At 43.2% G+C, this 23,783-nt stretch overlaps 1 protein-coding gene across 2 annotated transcripts in view; it reads right to left on the bottom strand.

The window, feature by feature from the left end:
- Window positions 1-4,385: 4,385 nt before the first annotated feature.
- The window catches only part of PPEF2 (protein phosphatase with EF-hand domain 2), a 41,468-nt gene continuing 22,070 nt past the window's right edge, over window positions 4,386-23,783 (bottom strand). Inside the window, exons 11-17 of one of the 2 annotated variants that reach the window (XM_023189796.2) lie at window positions 20,778-21,164; window positions 17,946-18,131; window positions 16,407-16,549; window positions 11,533-11,639; window positions 10,412-10,575; window positions 8,675-8,762; window positions 4,386-5,447 (exon numbers count right to left, since the gene is read on the bottom strand). In XM_023189796.2, the coding sequence (XP_023045564.1) occupies window positions 5,194-5,447; window positions 8,675-8,762; window positions 10,412-10,575; window positions 11,533-11,639; window positions 16,407-16,549; window positions 17,946-18,131; window positions 20,778-21,164 (1,329 nt within the window). In that variant the 3' untranslated portion in view covers window positions 4,386-5,193. The remainder of the gene's footprint in view (window positions 5,448-8,674; window positions 8,763-10,411; window positions 10,576-11,532; window positions 11,640-16,406; window positions 16,550-17,945; window positions 18,132-20,777; window positions 21,165-23,783) is intronic. The other variant, XM_031935292.1, reaches the window with a different exon arrangement.

The following is a 23,783-nucleotide window of genomic DNA, read 5'->3' as shown; positions in this document are numbered from 1 at the left end:
TTGGCTAGGATGTGTAGAAAATAGAACCTTTCCCAGGTGTGGTGGTTCATGCCTGTAATCCCAGCACTTCGTTAGGCCAAGGCAGGTGGATCTCTTGAGCTCAAGAGTTTGAGACCAGCCTAAAGCAAAAATTTTGTCATTTGTGACAATATGGATGAACCTAATTTAGCATAATAATTCATATTATGCTAAATGAAATAAACCAGACACAGAAAGATAAATACCACATACTCTCTCACTCATATATGGAATCTTTTTTTTTTTTTTTTTTTTGAGACGGAGTCTCGCTCTGTCGCCCAGGCTGCAGTTCAGTGGTACCATCTCGGCTCACTGCAAGCTCCGCCTCCTAGGTTTATACCATTCTCCTGCCTCAGCCTCCCGAGTAGCTAGGACTACGGGCGCCCGCCACCTCGCCTGGCTAGTTTTTTGTATTTTTTAGTAGAGATGGGGTTTCACCGTGTTAGCCAGGATGGTCTTGATCTCCTGACCTCGTGATCTGCCTGTCTCGGCCTCCCAAAGTGCTGGGATTACAGGCTTGAGCCACCGTGCCCAGCCTATATATGGAACCTTAGAAAGTCTAGCTCATAGAAATAGAGAGTAGAATGACGGTTACCACAGGCTAGAGACAGGGGGATAGATGGGAAAAAGGGAGGTACTGGGTCAAAGGGTACAACATTTCAGTTAGACAAGAGAAGTTCTGGTGTTCCACGTACAACACAGTGACTATAATTGTTAATAATGTTTTGTATATTCCAAAACAGCTAAAATATATTATTTTCAATGTTCTTACCAAAAGAAATTATAAACATTTGAAGTGATTGATATGTTAATTAGGCTGATTTGATCATTCCATAATGTCTGCATGTAAGGAAAAAAATACATTGTACTCCATAAATGTATATAATCATTATTTGTTGGTCTAGTGTGGTGGTTCACACCTTTAATCCCATGCTTTGGGAGACCAAGCAGGAAGGATTGCTTGAGCCCAGGTGTTTGAGACCTGCCTGGTAACATAGCGTGACCTTGTCTCTACAGAATGTTTTTTATTTTTTTTATTTTTTTTATTTTATTTTATTTTTTTTTGAGACGGAGTCTCGCTCTGTCGCCCAGGCTGGAGTGCAGTGGCCAGATCTCAGCTCACTGCAAGCTCCGCCTCCCGGGTTCACGCCATTCTCCTGCCTCAGCCTCCCGAGTAAGCTGGGACTACAGGCACCCGCCACCTTGCCCGGCTAGTTTTTTGTATTTTTTAGTAGAGACGGGGTTTCACCATGTTAGCCAGGATGGTCTCGATCTCCTGACCTCGTGATCCGCCCGTCTCGGCCTCCCAAAGTGCTGGGATTACAGGCTTGAGCCACCGCGCCCGGCCTTACAGAATGTTTTTTAAAACTTAGCCAAACATTGTGGAAAACGCTTGTAGTCCTAGCTACTCAAGCGGCTGAGGTAGAAGGATCACCTGAGCCCAGGAATTTGAGGCTGCAGTGAGCTGTGAGCTATGATCACACCACTGCCCCCCATTCTGAGTGACAGAGTGAGATCCTGTCTCTAATAATCATCATCATCATCATCAATTAAAAATAAAGCAAAACTGAAATGTACCAACATACCAGTGGCATGATGTCTCACCAAGATACTTTGGTTCGATTCGTCTGGAGGGGGCCACAGGCATTCTAGGTTTGAAAAGCTCTTCCTGATGATTTTAATTAGCAGTCAAGGGTAATTCACTGGATTAGAGGAATTATTTTGCTATGTTTTTTTTAGCACAATTAAAAAATTCATTTTAGAGGCTGGGCATGGTGGCTCACGCCTGTAATCCCAGCACTTTGAGAGGCCGAGGCAGGCGAATCACGAGGTCAGGAGATCGAGACCATCCTGGCTAACACGGTGAAATCCTGTCTCTACTCAAAATACAAAACAAAACGAAAAAAAAATTACCCGGGCGTGGTGGCGGGTGCCTGTAGTCCCAGCTACTCTAAAGGCTGAGGCAGAAGAATGGCATGAACCCGGGAGGCGGAGCTTGCAGTGAGCCGAGATTGCGCCACTGCACTCCAGCCTGGGCGACAGAGCGAGACTCCGTCTCAAAAAAAAAAAAAAAAAAAAAAATCATTTTGGATTAAAACTCCCTTGAAGCAAACCGGTATTAATTCACTGTGTTAACTGACTGAGGAAATTTTCTCTCAGCCTTGCATATGTGCACAGGACTTGTGGGACACTGAAGCTGAAGAGTATAAGACAGCAAGTAGTGAGGGTCCCTGAAGAAGGAACCGGAACAACAGCTTCGCAGAAAACCCATCAGAAAAAGCAGAACAGCCTGATGTGAATTGGTGACTATGCTATCTAGGCTCAAGAAAGGATCTCAGGGTTCAGCAAGCCCCTCATCAACCTCCACTACCAACAAATCCTGAATTGACAAACCAAAGACTTGTTTAGACTGACCAATCACTTCCCCTTATGTAGCTTTGTGGCTTCTGTCTTAATAAGCCCCTTGCCTTTGGTGGAGAGAGATGGCCTTCCTGGGCTATTCTCCTCCTGTGTCTCTCTATATGAGTAAACCCCAAGGCTTTACGCCATTGTCTCTGAATTATTCTTTTGATGTCTCAGAGCATTTGCTTACTTTTAATCACAATAAATCACAATCTCAAATAAACAAGCACTTTGTTGAATTTGAGCTGTTTGCACAAGATAGGACAGACAAATGCAACCAATACTTTGCCTCTCAGTTACTAAGTCAGGCAAGATAAACCCATGGTCATAAGTATTCACTCAAATTCCTTACCAAAAATTGTTTGGACGAAGGGAGGCAGGATGGTGCACTTCCGGGTTCTTCTTCACCACCAACTCTTCCCGTGTGTGCGAGAATGCAGCTGACGCCCGGGAAGGTGCAGATTAATCAGGCATGCACCAGGTGATGTCAATTCGAGGAGACCAAGATTTACCTGGTGGCACCTGCGGAGCGCCCCCCCTCCCCCGACATGCCCGTGCCCCGCCTATTGCCCTTCCACTCCTAGAAAAGTCGCTCCCAGCAGATGCGCCGGGGGGCAGGCTTTCTCAGCCCCCACTCTTGTCGGGACTGTATTAGAAATTCCGCCCCCCACCCCCCACCCCAGCTCCAGTCCCTGAAGCTAGATGACCAAAGAATAAATTTGCAGTTTTGCTTTTAGCCTTGCCTACTCGCTGGTTCTTTTGTGCCCTCTCTGGTGGTCTTAGAAAAACAAATCAAAAATGACCTCGACTCTTCTCTGGATTCTACCCACTGATGAAAATTCAGATTTTTCTTGAACAGTAGAATAAGAAAATAAGATGTTTTCTGGGAAGCAAGGTGTGTGTAAATATGTGTATGTATATATATATATATATATATATATATATATATATATATTTTTTTTTTTTTTTTTTTTTTGAGACAGGGTCTCACTGTGTTGCCCAGGATGGAGTGCAATGGTGCCATCTTGATTCACTGCAACCTCTGCTTCCCAGGTTCAAGCGAGCCTCTCACCTCAGCCTCCTGAGTAGCTGGGACTACAAGCATGTGCCACCATGTGCAGCTAATTTTTGTATTTTTAGTGGAGATGAGGTTTCACCATGTTGACCAGGCTGGTCTTGAACTCCTGATCTCAAGTTATCCGCATGCCTCGGCCTCTCAAAGTGCTGGGATTACAGGCGTGAGCCACCTTGCCCAGCAGCAATATATATTTTCTATGCTGTGGAACAAATTACAATAAACTTAGTGGATAAAGAATCTGAGCATGGCTTTACTGGATCCTCTACTTAGGGTCTCACAAGCTTTATTCAAATTGTTGGCCAGATTGCATTTTCATTTGGAGGCTCAACTAGGGAAGAACCTGCTTCCAAACTAATACAACTTATTTGAGAATGTATTTCCTTGTGAATGTATTTTTGAAGATCCTGGCTTTTTGTAGCCATTTGTCGGAGGCACCTAGACTAACACAACATCCTTTGTCAAAGTAATCCCATTCCTGGGATTTTATACCACTAAAATGTAAAATTCAAAAGATATGTGTAAAACAAGATGTATGCACTGTTATTAACTGCAGTGTTATTTCTTTTTGTTTTAATTTTACTTTAAGTTCTGGGATACATGTGCTGAACATGCAGGTTTGTTTTATATAGGTATACATGTGCCATGGTAGTTTACTGCACCTATCAACCCGTCATCTAGGTTTTAAGTCCTGCATGAATTAGGTATTTGTCCTAATGCTCTCCCTAGTGTTATTTCTAATAACGAAAAAGTGGAAATAATACACATGTTTAACAATCGGAGCATGGCTGCATAGATTATAGCACATCCACTTCAAAGAAAATTATGCAAGCATTAAACTAATAATCATGAAGAATACAGAATCACAAGGGAAACACATGGGAGAGGGTTTACAATCAGATATGCATTTATTTTTTTAAAAGCAGAACATAAAATTATATAAACACTACAGTAACAAGTAAGAAAAAGTAAATAATGAAGAAAATCCATATGTTTGGTTCATGGAATTATGATTTTTAAATAACTTTCCTTTACCAATATGACATTTTTAAGACAATAACTAAAAAGTATAAAATAGGCTGGGTGCAGTGGCTCATGCCTATAATCCCAGCACTTTGGGAGGCCAAGGAGGGTGGATCACTTGAGGTCGGGAGTTTAAGACCAGCCTGACCAACATGGAGAAACCCCATCTCTACTAACAACACAAAATTAGCCTGGTGTGGTGGTGCATGCCTGTAATCCCAGCTACTCAGGAGGCTGAGGCAGGAGAATCGCCTGGGAGGCAGAGTTTGCGGTGAGCTGAGATGCTGAGATCGCGCCAATGCACTCCAGACTGGGCAATAAGAGAGAAACTCCATCTCAAAAAAAAAAAAAAAAAAAGTATAAAATAAAAACAATGAGGGAGTTAAATTGTCAGTGGTTCTTAATTGAAGTAGACTTTAGAATTTAGAATTTAAAAACACTAAGTTCTACTTTGTGAAGATTGTGAGATGGGGTTGGGGCACTCATATACTTAAAACACATACATACACAACACCCCAACCCACCCCTCCACACTGAAATACACAGGTGATTCTGATGCGTATAGATAGGTAAATTTTCAGCATAAAGTTTCACATGGAGAATAAGGGAGATAGTCTAGCAAGAAGCTGAGCATTGCCTATGAGGCACTTTGGGTGATGAAGACCAGGCTGTTCTTAGCATGCACCTGGACTGTTGCAGCCACTGTCTTTAGCATTTGTAGCTTGTGGGCATTCTGAGGTATCGCCCTCTAGGCAGGATTTCTCCACAAGGCGGAAGGCCTCCAGGAACTCATTAATATCGATGTGGCCATCTTTGTTGAAATCAATACTCCGGGCAAGGTCACAGATGCAGTCATCTGTAATGTCGATATTCATATGAGAGCTTAACAGCTTCCAGGTCTGCCTGAACTCGTCCAGTGAGATGAACCCTTATCAGAGGGAGGAAATCACTTCAGTGTGTTGGTCTATTTTTTAATATTCATTTTCTCTGACATCCTTACAAGGACACCTGCTCCCTACTGCTTAACAGAGAGACACCCAAAGCCTAGTATCTAATTTAAACTTCCAAGAGGATCACACAAAACATTGGCTCACCAAAGATTTTCAGCTGGGAACAATTTTGCTCCCCTCCCTCCAGGGGACATTTGGCAATGTCTGGAGACATTATTGTTTGTTATGACTAAGATGGAGGTGAGGTGCTACTGACCTCTAATAAATAAAGGCCAGGCATGCTGCCAAACATCTTATAATGCACAAGATGGACCCCAAAACAAAGAATTATCTAGCCCAAAATGTCAACAGTACCACTATTGAGAAATCCTGCATTTAATCATCTCAAACATATACTAATTTATTCTGGCCATTAAAATCCTTTGGACCCCATACATCTATAGTCAATTGATTTTTTACAAGGGTCCCAAGATCATTTAATGGGGAAAGAATAGTGTTTTTCAACCATGATGGGGGACAAGCAGATATGCTCATACAAAAAGAGTAAAGCTAGACACCTACCTAACACTATATTAAAAAAACTAACTCGATATGGATCAAAGACCTAAATGTAAGAGCTAAAACTCTAAAACTCTTAGAAGCAAACATAAGTGTAAATCTTTGTGACCTTAGGTTATGCAACAGTTTTATAGCTAAAAAAGCTATAACACCAAAAACATAAACAACAAAAGAAAAAATAAATTGGACTTTTTCAAAATTAAAAACTTTTGGGTATCAGGCTGGGTGCGGTGACTCACGCCTGTAATCCCAGCACTTTGGGAGGCTGAGGCAGGTGGATCACGAGGTCAGGAGTTCAAGACCAGCCTGGCCAACATGGTGAAACCCCATCTGTACTAAAAATACAAAAATTAGCCAGGCATGGTGGCAGGTGCCTGTAGTCCCAGCTACTCAGCAGGCTGAGGCAGAAGAATCGCTTGAACCCAGGAGGCAGAGGTGGCAGTGAGCCAAGATTGTGCCACTGCACTCCAGCCTAGGTGACAGAGTAAGGCTCTGTCTCAAAAAAAAAAAAAAAAAAAAAAACTTTCGGGCATCAAAGGACGCTACCAAGAAAGTGAAAAGACAATCCACAAAATCAGAAAAAAAAAGTTGCAAAGCATATGTCTGATAATGTCCTAGTACCCAGAATTTATGAATAACTCTTACAACTCAAATAAAAAGACAAATAGCTCAATTTAAAAATAGACAAAGGATTTGAATAGACATATCTCCAAAAGAGATATACAAATGGCCAATAAGCACATGAAAATGTTCAACATCATTAGTTATTAAGGAAATGAAAGTCAAAACTACAGTAGAATGGGTATAATAAAAACTAAAAAAAAAAAAAACCGACAAAAAACAAAAATGGAAAATAACAAGCGTTGGTGAGGATGTAGAGAAACTGGAACACTTATACATTGTTGGTGGCAATATAAATAGGTACAGCTACTGTGAGAAATGGTTGGGTAATTCCTCAAAAAGTTAAACATAGAATCACCATATCACCAAGCAATTACACTCCTAGGTATATACCCAAGAAAACTGAAAACATATATTGACACAAAAAGTCACACATGAATGTTCATAGCAGCATCGTTCATAGTAGCCAAAAGTAGAAACAATCCAAAGTCTATCAACTAATGACTGGATAAATACAACTCTGTCCACACAGTGGAATATTATTCAGTCATTAGAAAGGAACGAAAAACTGATACTGCTGCAACATGGATGAATCTTGAACACAGGCTAGGTGACAGAATCCAGACACCAAAGGCCATATTTTGCATGATTCCGTTTATATCAAATGTCCAGAATAGGCAAATCCATAGAGACGGAAAGTAGATTAGTGGTTGCCAGGGACTCGTGGAGGAGGGATAGGGAATGAGGAGTAATTGCTAATAGGTATGAGATTTCTTTCTGGGGTGATTAAAGTGTTCTAGGCCATGCGCAGTGGCTCACGCCTGTAACCCCAGCACTTTGGGAGATTTAGGCGGGCGAATCACGAGGTCAGGAGATCGAGACGATCCTGGCTAACATGGTGAAATCCTGTCTCTACTAAAAATACAAAAAAAAAAAAAAAAAAAGCCAGGTGTAGTGGCACATGCCTGTAATCCTAGCTACTTGGGAGGCTGAGGCAGGAGAATCACCTGAACCCAGGAGGTGGAGATTGCAGTGATCCAAGACTGTGCCACTGCACTCTAGCCTGGGTGACAGAGGGAGACTCTGTCTCAAAAAAAAAAAAAGAAAAAAGTTCTAAAATTAGATAGTGGTGATCATTATACAATCTTGTGACTTTACCAAGAACCATTAAATTGAATACTTTACACAGGTGAATTATGTGGTTTGTGAATTATGCCTCAAATGAAACCAATAATAACATTGAAAAAAGCCTTTGGACCATTGGGGGAACAGGATGTGGGGGAACAGGATGAGGATGTACAGGACCTCACATTTTTTTAATAACTTCCTGTGAATCTATAATTATTTCAAAATTTAAAGTTAAAAAAAGTTTTGGGAGTGAGGTTGCCAATGCTTTTCTATTCTATGCACTTTTCATTACTTTGTGGCTATCTTCGATGGTACTGTAAAGGATATCACATCTTTCTTTTGCTTTTTTTTTTTTTTGTGACAGAGTCTCAACTCTGTCACTGAGGCTGGAGTCCAGTGGCACAACCTCGGCTCACTGTAACCTCCGCCTCCCGGGTACAAGCGATTCTCCTGCCTCAGCCTCCCAAGTACCTGGGATTATGGACATGTGCCACCACACCTGCCTAATTTTCGTATTTTTAGTAGAGACTGGGTTTTGCCATGTTGGCCAGACTAGTCTCGAACTCCTGACTTCAGGTGATTCACCCGCCTCGGCCTCCCAAAGTGCTGGGATTACAGGCAGGAGCCACCATGCCCAGAGGATATCACATCTTCTAATAATTATTCTTCCTATAAGAAGCTCTCATTCAGTTTGTCTTCATTCTTCTCTGCCCCACTTCTTTTTCTATGGGTTGCTTATACTACTCAAGTACTTTCCTAGTTTCTGCCATTTATAAGCACTAATCTTCTTACCTTGCTCTCCAAATGCCTGAGTGGAGATGAATCAGGAAGGACATTAAGGGTTTGAGGTAAAATACTTGCAGTGCGTTAAAAGTGATAGAATAATGAGTGCCTTTACCTGAATGATCACTGTCTATGATCCTAAAAATGGTCTCCAGGTTGGATCGGTTTCGGTACAGTGTTTCCAGCAAACTTGATTGTATGTTCTGCAAGAAAAAATTCATTTTCCTTCTTTGTCATATGTTTAGGCTTGTTCCAATATATAATTAACACACAATCAACCCTGACAGTCACACATTCTTGAAAAAATCTGAAAATATTTTGCCATGCCTCCATTCCCTCTACCCAGTTCGGCCCACCAAATAATCTAGTGGTTTAAGAAGCACCTCACCCATGATGAAAATTTTCCAAAATTGACTGTGGTGATGGTTGCACACACAGGTTATGTATGCCTTGTCTAAAATGCTTGGGACCAGAAATGTTTTGAATTTTGGATTTTTTCGGACATTGTAATATTTACATGTATATAAGGAGATATCTTGGGTATGGGACCCAAGTTTAAACACAAAATTAATTTTTGTTTCATATACACCTTAAACATCTAGCCTGAATGTAATTTTTGTTTGTGTGCTTTGAGACAGAGTTTTGCTCTTGTTGTCCAGGCTGGAATGCAGTGGCCTGATCTCAGCTCACTGCAACCTCCGCCTCCTGGGTTCAAGCGATTCTCCTGCCTCAGCCTCCCGAGTAGCTGGGATTAGAGACATGCACCACCACGCTCAGCTAATATTTGCATTTTTAGTAGAGACGGGATTTCCCCATGTTGGTCAGGCTATCTCGAACTCCTGACCTCAGGTGATCTGCCTACCTTGGCCTCACAAAGTGCTGGGATTACAGGCATGAGCCATCGTACCCGGCCACCTGAAGGTAATTTTATAAAATATTCTTAATAATTGTGTGCATGAAACAAAGCTTGCATACATTGAACCATCAGAAAGCAAAGGTGTCAGATGTGGAATTTTTCACTTGTGGCATCATGTTGGCACTCAAAAAGTTTTGGACTTTGGAGCCTTTCAGATTTGTTTTTTTGAACAGAATCTCACTGTGTTGCCCAGGCTGGAGTGCAGTGGCATGGTCTTGGCTCACTGCAACCTCTGCCTCCTGGGTTCAAGTGATCCTCCCACCTCACCTCCCAATAGCTGGGTCTACAGGCATATGCCACCACACAAGGCTAATTTTTGTATTTTGAGAAGAGATGGGGTTTCACCGTGTTGGCCAGGTTGGTCTCGAACTCCCGGCCTCAAGTGATCCACCCTCCTCAGCCTCCCAAACTGCTAGGATTACAGGAGTGAGCCACCGCACCCAGCCGAATTGTACACTTTAAATGGATGAATTGCATGGTATGTGAATTATATTGTAATAACACTGTTAAAAGAAGTACCTAGCCCAAGGTTGCACATACATTACATATTCTATAAGTAGTTATTGAATAAATACTTTTTTAAGTAGAGTAAGCACCATGGTGTTGAGGAAAGAAAATGGGCCTTGAGGTAAGACAGACCCTTGGCTTGAGTCCCAACTCAGTCGTTCTATGACCTCAGGCAAGTTGCTAACTGCTGTGGGCAGTAATGGTGCTGATAATATGTATCTCTTAGAGTGGTTTTGAGGATTAACTGAGGCAGCGTATGAAAACCACTTAACACAAAGCCTGACACATAGAAACTCAAGAAATAGTTATTCCCCTTTCTCACCCATCCAGCTTTTTGGGTTATTACTAATTGGTTGTTTCTGACTCAAGTTCTCTCTAAGGAGTATCATAGTCCACATGTGCTCTCATTCACCATTACCACATCATTACCTCGTGGCTCACTTGTTCCTTGGCCAAGTTCTTCAGCCAAGACTTGTACTCCAGCATGTTGTCTGCTGAGCTGTTCACCAGCTGTGACCTCAGCATCCGCCATGGCAGTCCTAAATGCAACACAGACTCCACCGCTGCTGCCCAGTCACTCAAGGTGATCAAACCTACAGGTGAGAGCGAACTTGTTGACTTGTCACCTAGAAGTCTAGTTTCCTGCCCAATGCTGTGTATATTTTTATCCTGACAGCCTTCTTACTATCTGCAGGTAATAGAAATAATGGGCATGGGCACTATTTTTGTTGGTAGTGGCAAAGTTGGTTGGAAGATAGGCTTGCCAGATAAAATACAAGACGTCCAGTTAAATTTTATTGAAGACAGACCATAAAGTACATAAAAGTGCCAAATATTGCATAAAAATTATTTGTTGTCTGTCTGTCTGCAATTCAAACTTAATTAGGCATTTTACATTTTTGTTTACTGAATCTGGAAATGCTTCTGCAAGCCACATAAGAGTCTTGTGAATAATACCATAAAACATTATATACCTATAGCATTGGTTATTTAAAAAAATTAAACCACCTAAATTCCTTAGAATATATCATTCACTGAAACTCTTGGAAGGCTACAGTATGTGTACATGAAAAGATATTACTATTAATTCATAAATGTTACTGCTGTTTTTAAATAGGGATATATTTAGTCAATGTCTATTAGAAATTCCATTAATTGAGCAGACAACATTTTTAGCTTGGCTAATAAATCATGAAATAGGCAAGCACACACTCATCTTCAACAAGTCAAGTCATTGATCTTTTGCCAGTCTTATACTCTTATAACTTCTCCCACTTGTTCTTTGCTTGGTTCTGGCCACGTTACCCTTCGCTGACTCTATTTATTTTCACCCTCTCTATTTGGCCAAGTTCATATTTTGTTAAAAGCTTAGAATTTTAAAATTTAGTTAGAATAAATGAGACATTAAGTTGAATAAAATGGAGGATATAGCCAAAGGGGACTTTGGGTCACTCATTAAAGCAACAAATATTTATTTGCTAACTAGTGTAAGACAGAGATTTTCTGGCTAGCTTCCCTCCTCTGTGAATCTTTAACTTGATCATTCTTACCGACTTTATCTGCATCATGCTTCTTAAATTCACTGAGAAGATCTGAAGAATGAGCAAACAGCTTCTCCCTCAGAGCTCTCAGAGCCGACTCCTCCACTCTGCTAATCCTGGGACAGGAGATGAAAAGCAACATTTTAACACACGGGTATAGAAGAAATACTTGGAGATTTTACTATATTTCTACTCTCTCTTTCTTATCAGTCTCCCAAGAGCTCAGTTTTTGAGGGAGAGCTCCTTTACTCTTCCCTATTGTACACAAACAGGATGAGCATGGGGAATGCCGCTGTCCTTCCTGGTATGGGACAGTGGTTAGAGAAGTTCTGGAGAAAGATCACCTCTGTGGTAAAGTCATCTCATCATCCTATGCTTCAATTTCCCCACCTGTAAAACAGTGATTAAAACGCTACCTAGCTCTACCACACAGGATTATTGTGAAGAGTACAAGATTTCATGTACGGCACTTAGAAGAAAGCCTGGCACACAGAAAGCACTCACCAAATAGTATCTGTTATCACAATTATTGTGCATTCCTTGTAATTTATCATGTGAAACAGAAGGCAAAATTTATGAATAACAAAATAACACTAGTTTACTTTTTTCATTCTTATTGGGTCAACAGAACAATGCTGGGCACAGTACTTGGCCTAAAGCAAGTGCTCAATAAATATCTGTAGTTGAATGAACAAGAATATAAAAAGAGGTTTGGTGTGGTGGCTCATGCCTGTAATCCCAGCACTGTGGGAGGCCAAGGTGGGTGGATTCTTTGAGCCCAGGAGTTCGAGACCAGCCTTGGTAACATGGCAAAACCCCTCTCTACTCAAAATACACACAAAAAAATAACCAGGCATGGTGACGCATCCCTGTAGTCCCAGCTACTTGTGGGGCTGAGGTGGGAGGATCACTTGAGCCCAGGAGGTAGAGACTGCAGTGAGCCAAGATCGCATCACTGCACTGCAGTCTGGGTGACAAAGTGAGACCCTGTCTCAAAATATATATATATACATATAAAGAGATAAAAGGTAAGCGTACGTTACTTGTAATATCTTATTGAGGAACCAATCATTCTATAAATAATGACCAGATAACCTATCTTTTCCAGTGTTAAAAGTTAAAAAAAATTAAATCATGTTTGATGAGAATCTTACTGCAGTTGAAGGCATTTAACATGACAGTCTTTAACTGGGCTACATAGACCCTTAAAAGAATGTGAACCACCTGGGCGCGGTGGCTCATGCCTGTAATCCCAGCACTTTGGGAGGCTGAGGCCAGTGGATCACCTGAGGTCGGGAGTTTGAGACCAGCCTGACCAACATGGAGAAACCCCGTCTCTACTAAAAATACAAAATTAGCTGGGCGTGGTGGCGCATGCCTATAATCCCAGCTACTAGGGAGGCTGAAGCAGGAGAATTGCTTGAACCTGGGAGACGGAGGTTGTGTTGAGCCGAGATCGTGCCATTGCACTCCAGCCTGGGCAACAAGAGTGAAACTCCGTCTCAAAAAAAAAAAAAAAAATGTGAACCTAGCCTGGCATGGTGGCACTTGCCTATAGTCCTAGCTATTTGGGAGGCTGAGGTGGGAAAATCACCCGAGCCTGGGAGGTCGAGACTGCAGTGAGCCAAGATCGTGCCACTGCACTCCAGCCTGAACAACCAGAGTGAGACCCTGTCTCAAAAAAAAAAAAAAAAGGTGTGAACCAGTTAGGCATGGTGGCTCATGCCTATAATCCCAGCACTTTGGGAGGCTGAAGTGGGAGGATCACTTGAGGCCAGGAACTCAAGACCACCCTGGGCAACACAGCTAGGCTGGGTTTCTTTACCAAAAAAAACTTTTAAAAATTAGCCAGGCGTGGTGGTGCATGCCTGTAATCTCAGTTACTTGGGAGACTACAGCAGGAGGATTGCTTGAGCCCAGGAATTTGAGGTTATGATCACGCTACTATACTCTGGCCTTGGCGATAGAGCAAGGCCCTATCTCTACAAAAGGAAAAGAAAGTGTGAACCACCTAAAACTCACCCCAAATTTCACACGTATGTGAGCATATGTGATATTTTGTAGACAGCTTGTTGTTTTATCAGAGGCTAACAGAAGTATGGGACTCCTAAAAAGTTTAAGAACCACTAGCTAGACAAAGCATTTAAGCTGCTCCTGGTAATCTGTAGTCATGGAGAATTATGCAGGGACGGAGTAGGGCAATGCCCTTGAAAGCTATCTAGATGTAGAAGGCTTTCCTGTCCGTACGTCAAGCAACACTTAGTAAACACTTACTAAATGCAGAGCTCTACATGGATTATCTCATTAATCCCTCAACACTCATTGAAGAAGGAACGATAACATTAAGTCCATTATGCCCGTTACGGCCAGAGATAGTAATTAGGTCGGGGTCACATAGCTACCAAGAAGTGAGGCCAGATATCCAACTGGCTGTGATGGCTCCAAGCTGGCTCTGCTATTATTGTGAGAAGTGGATTGAAACAAAAAGTAAATGAATTCTGACTGAGGATTCCTCTAAGAAGAGCATGTTATCAGGCCAGGCATGGTGGCTCACACCTGTAATCCTAGCACTTTGGGAGGCCAAGGCAGGAGGATCACTTGAGCTCAGGAGTTTGAGACCAGCCTGGGCAGAATAGTGAGACTCTGTCTCTACAAAAAATTTTAAAAATTAGCTGGGCGTGGTGGCGCATGCCGGTAGTCCCAGGTATCAGGTAGCTGAGGTGGGAGGATCTCTTAAGCCCAACAGGTCAAGGGTGCAGTGACCTGTCATCATGCCACTGTACTCCAGCCTGGGTGACAGACCTGTCTCATTAAAAAAAAAAAAAAAAAAAAGCATGTTTTCTTGAGTTTATGGACATTGAGACATCATCAATTATGGCTGCTCAGCGACATTTCCCTCCTTTTCTCTAAGTTCTCCACTGTGCTCCTACAGTTGAAGTCACTGGATAAGTGATAAATCAGGTGATGTTGTACGTATTTAATGCAATCAATGAAGGTTTCAAAGAGCTGAATGCTTTTTGACTATCTTATTGAAACACACTATTTCCAGGATTCTCTACAGTGACTCTTTTTGCAGTGACAACCCCTAAATCCTATGGGATCATAGTTCTGCGCTCCAGGTACCAGGGCTCACCCCTGGAGATTCTAATTCGGTAGGGTTGGGTGAGGCTCAAATGGCTGACTTTTTATAAAGCTCCAAAGATGATTTTGCTGCACAGTAGGTCTGACATTCATTTGGTGAGTTTTTATTTTTACATAATTCTTCTTTTTAAGTGAGGCTGGCCTATATTTAATAACTTGAGAATGATTTAAAATAATGTACTTTTATAGCACTCACACAAGGGTAAATGCTAAATACTAATATGTCCTCTACCCACCTGATTCATGCTAACTTTGCCTATCTTAATTTCTAATTCTGTTAGGCTGAATAATTAAAGAAGCATGTTTAGTAGCACTAAAATTGTATCTGTTAGCACCTTGTATACTCTGAGGCCATCTTTGCTGTGGGAGGCAATATTGCATAGACATTAAAAGTGTGGGTTCTGAAATAGAATTGCCTCGGTCAAGGACTGCCTTCACTCAAGGACTAGCTGTGTGGCCACAGGTCAGTTGATTTAACCTTGGTTCTTTAATAATCTCCTCTATAAAACTGAAATTAATAACAATATCTGTTGCATAAATTCACTGTGAGACTACACATATAAATTCTTTATAACATTTTGTGGTGGTAATCTCTCAACTAAGAACTCAGAATCATCTCAAAAGCTACCATTTATTTATTTGTTTAATTTTTGAGACGGAGTCTCGCTCTGTCGCCCAAGCTGGAGTGCAGTGGCGTGATCTCGGCTCACTGCAACCTCCACCTCCTGGGTTCCAGCGATTCTCCTGCTTCCGCCTCCCGAGTAGCTGGGATTACAGGTGTGCACCACCACACCTGGCTAATTTTTTTGTATTTTTAGTAGAGATGGGGTTTCATCATGTTGGCCAGGCTGGTCTCAAACTCCTAACCTCAAATGACCCACTCGGCTTGGCCTCCCAAAGTGCTGGGATTACAGGCGTGAGCCTCCACGCCTGGCCAAAAGCTACCATTCAAATAATATTATATGCTTCCTTCCAGAAAGAAAGGGGCCTCATTAACAAATATGTGCACTGAATCTCACTTGCCAAATCTCCAGACAGTGAAAGACCCTCTGGCTGTGGCTTGTAGGGGTAACACAAACCCGTTAACGATGAGAGAAAATAGAAGAGTAACTTTAGAAAGACTTAGTGGTTTAGTAAGCAGACTTTACCCAAGACGCAGCCATGGAGACTAATTTCTTCTTCTTTTTTTTTTTTTTTTTTTTTTTTTTTTTGAGACAGTTTTGCTGTGTCACCCAGGCTGGAGTGCAGTGGCACAATCTTGGCTCACTGCAAACTCCACCTCCCGAGCTCAAGCCATCCTCCCACCTCAGCCCTCCAAGTAGCTGGGACTACAAGAGCACGCCACCACATTAAGCTAATTTTTGTATTTACTGTGGAGATGGGGTTTTGCCATGTTGCCCAGGCTGGTCTGGAATTCCTGGGCTCAAACTATCCTCCTGCCTTAGTCTCCCAGAGTGCTGGGATTACAGGCATAAGCCACTGTGCCCCACTGAAAAGAATTTCTGCAGAAAACAAATTTGTTGCTTCCATTAATGGTGGGTAGATAGAGCTATTAGGAGTGTGTGGAGGAGAAGGAAGAGACTCCTACTCTAATGTCTATCGTATTAATAGAACTTCATGTGACATAGCCAAATTCTGAATTCTCACGTAGAATTTGGATAAATATAATGTCTGACACTTCATTCAATGATTCTATAAACACTATCATTTTTTTCTGAAAACCACTCATTGAAAAGTCTTGCCTTTGCCTCATGGTGAGTGTGTTGGTCACCTTGTTAGTTTGATACTGCACGATATGTGGGGTCAGGGCTGGCCCCAGTTTGACATAGGCTCCTCTGTTGCTGCCAACTTCATAGTAGTTGGAGGCAGAAAAGATCGTTAATACCTACATCAAAACAGAAGAGAGAAAGGCATTCACGTTCACTGAAGAAACCCTCACCCTCAATCCTATGTGGCCCAACTCAACTGCAGAGGCTGCTGTTTCTCCTAGTGCTCATCTGAGAAACCTCTTCCTTCCCTCCCTCTCTCCCTCCCTCCCTCCTTTCCTTCCCTCCTTCCTTCCTTCCTTCCTTCCTTCCTTCCTTCCTTCCTTCCTTCCTTGTCATCAATGCTAATAGGGCAAGAGTTGTGACTCAAGTCATAGAAATTTGAATTCCAATAGTTTCACAATGTATCTTCTTCACATTTTTTTCCCAACTGAAAATAGCAGGGGTCACAGAAAACACCATATTTGCTTCAACTTTGAGGCGAACTGGGGCTGATAAACCAGGATGGCCATTGCAATGAGCAGGAAAATCAGTTCTGAGAGTTGATGTGGTGCCTTAAAGCAGAGTTTCCTACGGACGGTTGTGGCTCCTCAGATGCTATATGAAAAAAGTTTTCACAGTCAATACCTTGGGAAATGCTAGATACTGTATCTCTTCCTGAAGATTTACAGTGGTAGGAAACTAAAGCTTCTTAGAAGTCCTGCAATAAAGAAACTTGTACAGGCCAGGTGCGGTGGCTCAAGCCTGTAATCCCAGCACTTTGGGAGGCCGAGACGGGCGGATCACGAGGTCAGAAGATCGAGACCATCCTGGCTAACACGGTGAAACCCCGTCTCTACTAAAAAATACAAAAAACTAGCCGGGCAAGGTGGCGGGCGCCTATAGTCCCAGCTACTTGGGAGGCTGAGGCAGGAGAATGGCGTGAACCCGGGAGGCGGAGCTTGCAGTGAGCTGAGATCTGGCCACTGCACCCCAGCCTGGGTGACAGAGCGAGACTCCGTCTCAAAAAAAAAAAAAAAAAAAAAAGAAACTTGTACAGTATAACCTAGTGGTATTAGGAGAGACAAATATTGTAGGATTCGGAGATGTCCAAAGATCAGTCAGGATGTTAATTGTGCTCCTGAGAAGACAAATGATCCTGAATCCCTGCCTGGGGAGCAGTGCAGAAATCCAATTACCCTGTAGGCTTTTTTGAGACATGTGACAGTGAGCCACAAGACCTGAAGAATAGAGGTGTGGCTGGGAAAACACAGGCCTTGTATTTCCATTCATAAAACGGGACCATGTCACTCAGGCTATTGGTGGACAGTGGCCTCAATCAAACTTTGGGTATTAAACAGGCTGTAAGAGTCAAGGATAAACGACTGTAAAGGACCTAGTTGCTTTGAGCAAGTGGGTAACAAATATAAGGTCTGTAGGTTGTTAGAAACTGAGAGCCTTTGCTCATCCAGGCCTGAGCCCTTTGGACTACTTCGGTGACACACAAGCCTGTGCTGCTGCAGAGGGAGCACCCACCTTGCGGTTGTGACAGAATTCATAGCCTTCAGGTTTGCATTCGTGTGAACGGATCAGGAATTGCAGGTTGTATTTTTGTAGCAACTGTTGTGTCACATCAGGCCCAAAATAACAGCCTCCTCCTCGAATAGTGTTGGCCTTGCAGCCCTCTTGAGCCATGGGATCACTCCACAGGATATCTACAACCTGAGAAGACCAAGAGATGTTTTCCTTCCCCAAAACTAGATACATATTCATCCACAGGCATTCAAATGAAAAGAAGAGGAGGAGGAGGAGGAATAAAAATAAGTGAATAAATGTCCATGCAAGAAATATTTGACATACATTTATATTTTGGACCTCTAAGGGTCCAGAATTTCTTATTGCTCACAAAATGAATGTGTGCATGTATACATATTCATTGACAAGTATATACCCACTTTCTTGAAAATAAATCTGATATGAAAGTTCAATATGTAAAACAGATGAAGTTGCCCTGCTAGAAGCTTTGATCATGGCCAGTAGTCTTCAGTCAGTGCCAATGCTCCAGACTCCTGGACGTTTGCCCTAAAGAGAAGGCACAAGTCCTGGGACTGGCAAGAGAGCCTCTTGCATATTCACAAGATCCCAGATGTGGTCCTGGGAAAGCGCAATTGACATTTTATTTCTTAAAGTAGTTTAAGAATTTTTTTTTTCTTTTTTACAAATTGCAGAGAAGGCCAGGCTATAATCCCAGTACTTTGGGAGGCTGAGGTAGGTAGATCATTTGAGGTGAGGAGTTCAAGATCATCTTGGCCAAGATGTGAAACCCCATCTTTACTAAAAATACAAAAAAATGAGCCAGGCATGGCAGTGCAACACCTGTAATCCCAACTATTGGGGAGGCTGAGGCAGGAGAATCACTTGAACCCGGGAGAGGGAGGATGCAGTGAGCCAAGATTGCAGTGGTTACACCACTGCAGTCCAACCTGGGTGACAGAGCGAGACTCCACCTCAAACAAACAAACAAACAAACAAATAAGTAATTGCAGAAGAGCTGAGCAATTTTTCTAACACTTCAGATTCTACCCTATTATTAATACTCAGGAAGACAGTAACTGCCAGTCATACACTACTCAGATGAAATAACTGAATAATTTTGGTTATTGACATTTAATACTTTCATTTTTTTTTTTTTTTTTGAGACAGGGTCTCACTCTGTTGTCCAGGCTGGAGTGCAGTGGTGTAATCTCAGCTCACTGCAACCTCCACCTCCCAGGTTCAAGGGATTCACCTGCCTCAGTCTCCCGAGTAGCTGGGATTACAGGCATGAGCCACCATGCCTGGCTAATTTTTGTATTTTTAATAGAGACTGGATTTCACCATGTTGACCAGAGGCTGGTCTAGAACTCCTAACCTCAGATGATCCTTCCTCCTTGGCCTCCCAAAGTGCTGGAATTACAGGCATGAGCCACCACGCCCAGCCAACATTTAATGCTTTCTAAAAGTACTTTTGTGAAAGAAAACCTTCATTTGATTTGTAAATATCAAGACATTATCACTGAGTCAGTTTGCCAAAGGAAAGACCTACACTTTACAATTTCAATTCTAAATTGGTGTTAAAGCCCAGATCAATAACTCTGAGAGAACATAACCTAAATTCACCATCTCTTTTTCTGAGGCTTCTAGACTCAGAGTCAGCTGCAACTTCTCTTTCTCACTGCCCTCCATCCAATCAATCAGCAAGTTCTGCTACTTTTAGCTCTTAAATAATTCTGAATTCATTTATTTATTGGGTGAACTATATGAGATTGCCATTCTTATGAGTCAGAAATGGTTGAATACCAGCAAGTTCCCATAATTCTGTTAACAGTACTGCAGGCCAGGCACAGCGGCTCAGGCTGGGTGCAGTGGCTCATGTCTGTAATCCCAGCACTTTGGGAGGCCAAGGTGGGTGACTGCTTGAGCCTCAGGAGTTCAAGATCAGCCTGGGCAACATGGTGAAATGCTGTATCTTCAAAAAATACAAAAATTAGCCGGCCATGGTGGTGCACACCTGTAGTCCCAGCTATTGGGGAGGCTGAGGTAGGAGGATCATCTGAGCCTAGGAAGTACAGGCTGCAGTGAGTCATGATCATGCCACTGTACTCCAGCCTTAGCAACTGCAGTGACTTTGTCTCAAATTAAAAAAACAAAAACAACAACAAAAACAAAACAAGCTCACCATAATCATCTGCCACCTGGATGGCTACAACAACCTTTTCAGGGCTCTCTCTGCCATAGTCTTCGTCAGTGAGGTCGGCTGCCTGAGCCATCTATTTTGGCAAGTAATGTTAGTGCCTACTCAATATCCATTATCCTCTTCCTTATTCCATACTGACAGAACTCTGGGTTTGGGGTGGCAGGGTGCCTCACTGCATACTACTTACTCCCCAAGTCTCCCCTGCAGCTAGGGGTGGCCATGTGACACAGGTCTAGAGATCTGGGGACAGCTCTTGCCTGGTAACAAAGAAGAGAAGCTGCTGCCTAGCACTTTTGGCCTTGAACTATGGCAGCTATATTGCTGACACATTAAGAAAAAAAAATAACACACAATAGCATCCAACAAATCATAGCTTATCTTCTTACTCCTGGTGCTCAGTCACTAACCGAGGTATTATGAGGCAGTAGAGCCTAACAGCCACACGTCCCAATCTTTTATAAAACTCTAAAACATATGAGTCATTAGGCAAATACTAGTGTCCTTCTGGGGTATTGTAACTCCAGAGAGACACAGAAAGAGGGGCCTCAAAACATACCCTGAGTTTCCATGGAAGGAACGGGTTTGACCTGTTGGCAGCCACATGCTAGGAAGCAGCGTCTGGCCACGCTCACCTGCCTCCACTCCTCCTGAGTGGGCTTCTGCAACTCTCCGGCTTCAGAGTCTGCTTCTGAGGCAGAGCAGGAGGGCTCCTCTTTCTGTCGGGTCACCAGGAGGCCTGCTTGCTGCCGGCACCGCTCCAGCTCCAGTTCCACCGAGCTCCGCACCTGCCGGGAGAGCTCCCGCCTGTCCAGGCAACCCCCGCAGGGGATGCTGGAGGACCTGCTGGTTTTGTGGGCCTTGTAGGAGCTGAGCCGAAGGGGTGAAGAGGGAAGAGAGCGGCTTTGGGGGAGAAACCATGGGATGGGTTCCTGTGCAGAGCTCTTCCGGTTGGCTTTTCCCTTCTCCTCCATCTGCTTCTCACTCTTCTGTCTCGTTTTGCACCTCATGGTGGAAACTATCTAAACATGCCAGAAAGAGATACAGATGCTGGAATGAAACTTTAGGCCCAGTCGGGTGTGGTGGCTCATTCCTGTAATCCTAGAACTTTGGGAGACTGAGCCCGGAGGATCACTCAAGCCCAGGAGTTCAAGACCAGCCTGAGCAACATGGCAAGACCCTGTCTTTACAAAAAATACAAAAAAATGAGCTGGTCATGGCGGCACATGCCTGTAGTCCCAGCTACTAGGGAGGCTGAGGCAGGAGGATCACTTGAGTCTAGAAGGTCAAGGTTGTAGTAAACTGAGATTGAACCACTGTACTCCAGCCTGGGTAACAGAGGGAGACCCTGAGGAAAGAAAGAAGAAAGAAAGAGAAGGAAAGAAAAAGGAAGGAAGGAAGGAAGGAAGGGAAGGAGGGAGGGAGGGGGAGAGAGAGAGAAAGAGAGAGGAAGGAAGGAAGGAAGGAAAGAGAGAGAGGAAAAAAAAGGAAAGAAAGGAAGAAAGAAAGAAAAGAAAGAGAGAGGCTGGGCGTGTAATCCCAGTACTTTGGGAGGCTGAGGAAGGTGGATCACCTGAGGTTGAGAGTTCGAGACCAGCCTGACCAACACGGAGAAACCCCGTCTCCACTAAAAATACAAAATTGGCTGGATGTGGTGGCACATGCCTGTAATCCCAGCTACTCAGGAGGCTGAGGCAGGAGAATCGCTTGAACCTGGGAGGTGGAGGTTGCAGTGAGCTGAGATTGTGCCATTGCACTCCAGCCTGGGCAACAAGAGTGAAACTCCATCTCAAAAAAACAGAAAAAGAAAAAGAAAGAGAGAGAGAAAGAAAAAGGAAGGAAGGAAGGAAGGAAGGAAGAGAGAGAGAGAGGGAGGGAAAAAAGAAAGAAGAAAGAAAAGAAGGAAGAGAAGGAAGGAGGGAGAGAGGGAGGGAAGGAAGGAAGGCAGGCAGGAAGGAACTGGAGGCCCTTTGAGAGTACCGCTTTGACACCCAGATGAGTCCTAAACACTGGTGCCCACAGACGAGTGCTGGTCTGTTCACTGTTTGTTCCTGGCTGAGGACAAGGTAAGTGCAGCACTGAGAGTAAGTCTGAGAAACGTTTACAGCAATATGATATTGTCACGACAGTCAAGCACGTGATCAGCGGGCTTGTATCTTTTATTTGTATTTCCTTTTTCTTTTTTTTTTTTACTTTTATTTTAGGTTTGGGGGTACATGCGAAGGTTTGTTATGTAGGTACCCACATGTCATGGGGAATTGTTGTACATATTATTTAATCATTTTTCTAATAATTCACATTTATTGTATTTTACAAAAGTACCGATCTGCAACAAATTGGAAGTTTATAAAACCTGGTCCTTCACATATAATTTGAGAAACACTAACCTAGGTCATCATTTCTGTCTAGGAGACCAGTGATTTTTTTTTAGACAAGGATAGGAAAGGGCCACTCTCTCTCAGGCCAGTCCTCATTGACTTTCCCATCATTCCACAGATGCTAAAACAAAGAAAAAGAATCAAAGTATATGGGTGAGAATTAGGAAGTGGAAAAACTTGACTCTTGCTGCAGAGGAGGCAGCACTTAATGGTACTTTAGAGGAAGTGCTCTTGTACCCATTATCTTACCTGTTGGGGAAGGACAGGGGAGGGGAGGGAGCTCCTCTTTTCAGCCTGGACCTAATCAGAAAGACACTCCTTGCCACAGGGGATTGAATAGTCCCTCTCACTTGTGGTCAGCATGACACTGGGGCTGGGTTGACGACATAAGTGGCATGAATTCTGATCACGGGAAAGAGAGGGGTCAGGCCACAAAGTAGGTTGGAGCAGCGAGCAAAAAGAGAGAGCAGCCATTCCTGGCGTTCCTGAGTGCTATGGTGAACCCCGAGGGGGAAGACGTCCATGGGATATCCACAACAAAGGGCTTGTTCACAAAGGGAACTCTGTATGAGCTCGTAACCAAAGAACAAGAATTTTCTGCAAATAGATCTATGGACTGTGATACAAGAAAGTCATGTCCCAGCGTGGACTGGCTTAGGGCAAGAACAAAGAAGGACACCCAGAGAGGGGCAGCAGAGCTGACTGATGTTTGAAGGACAGTCCAGAGTGAAGAGAACAGAACAGAGCTATTCTCTGATATTGGACAAGCGTTAATCACTTTCTAAGCAGCTCCAGTCTTGGACACAGTGTAAATCCACAAAATGTAAACCAACTCATAACCACCTCCTTGCTCCTTGTTGGCACACAGTGAGGGCCAGTCCACCAGTCCCACCTCTTCCAACTCTCAAGTATTTTATTATTATTATTTTTTTAGATGGAGTGTCGCTCTGTCACCAGGCTGGAGTGCAGTGGTGCGATCTCAGCTCGCTGCATGCTCTGCCTCCCAGGTTCAAGTGATTCTCCTGCCTCAGACTCCCAAGTAGCTGGGGCTATAGGCGCGTGTCACCAAGCCCAGCTAATTTTTGTATTTTTAGTAGAGACGGGAGTTTCACCATGTTGGCCAGGATGGTCTCTATCTCTTGACCACAAGGTCAGAACTGCCCTCCTCAGCCTCCCGAAGTGCTGGGATTACAGGTATGAACCACCGTGCCCGGCCCAGGTAATTTTATTTTAAGGATTTTATTATCTGCTTCAAGCAGCATC

This window comes from Piliocolobus tephrosceles, chromosome 3, assembly GCF_002776525.5.
Source record: "Piliocolobus tephrosceles isolate RC106 chromosome 3, ASM277652v3, whole genome shotgun sequence".
Lineage (NCBI taxonomy): Eukaryota > Metazoa > Chordata > Mammalia > Primates > Cercopithecidae > Piliocolobus > Piliocolobus tephrosceles.
The sequence above is the reverse complement of the archived record's forward strand: the minus strand, read 5'-3'. Positions and strand labels throughout refer to the sequence as shown.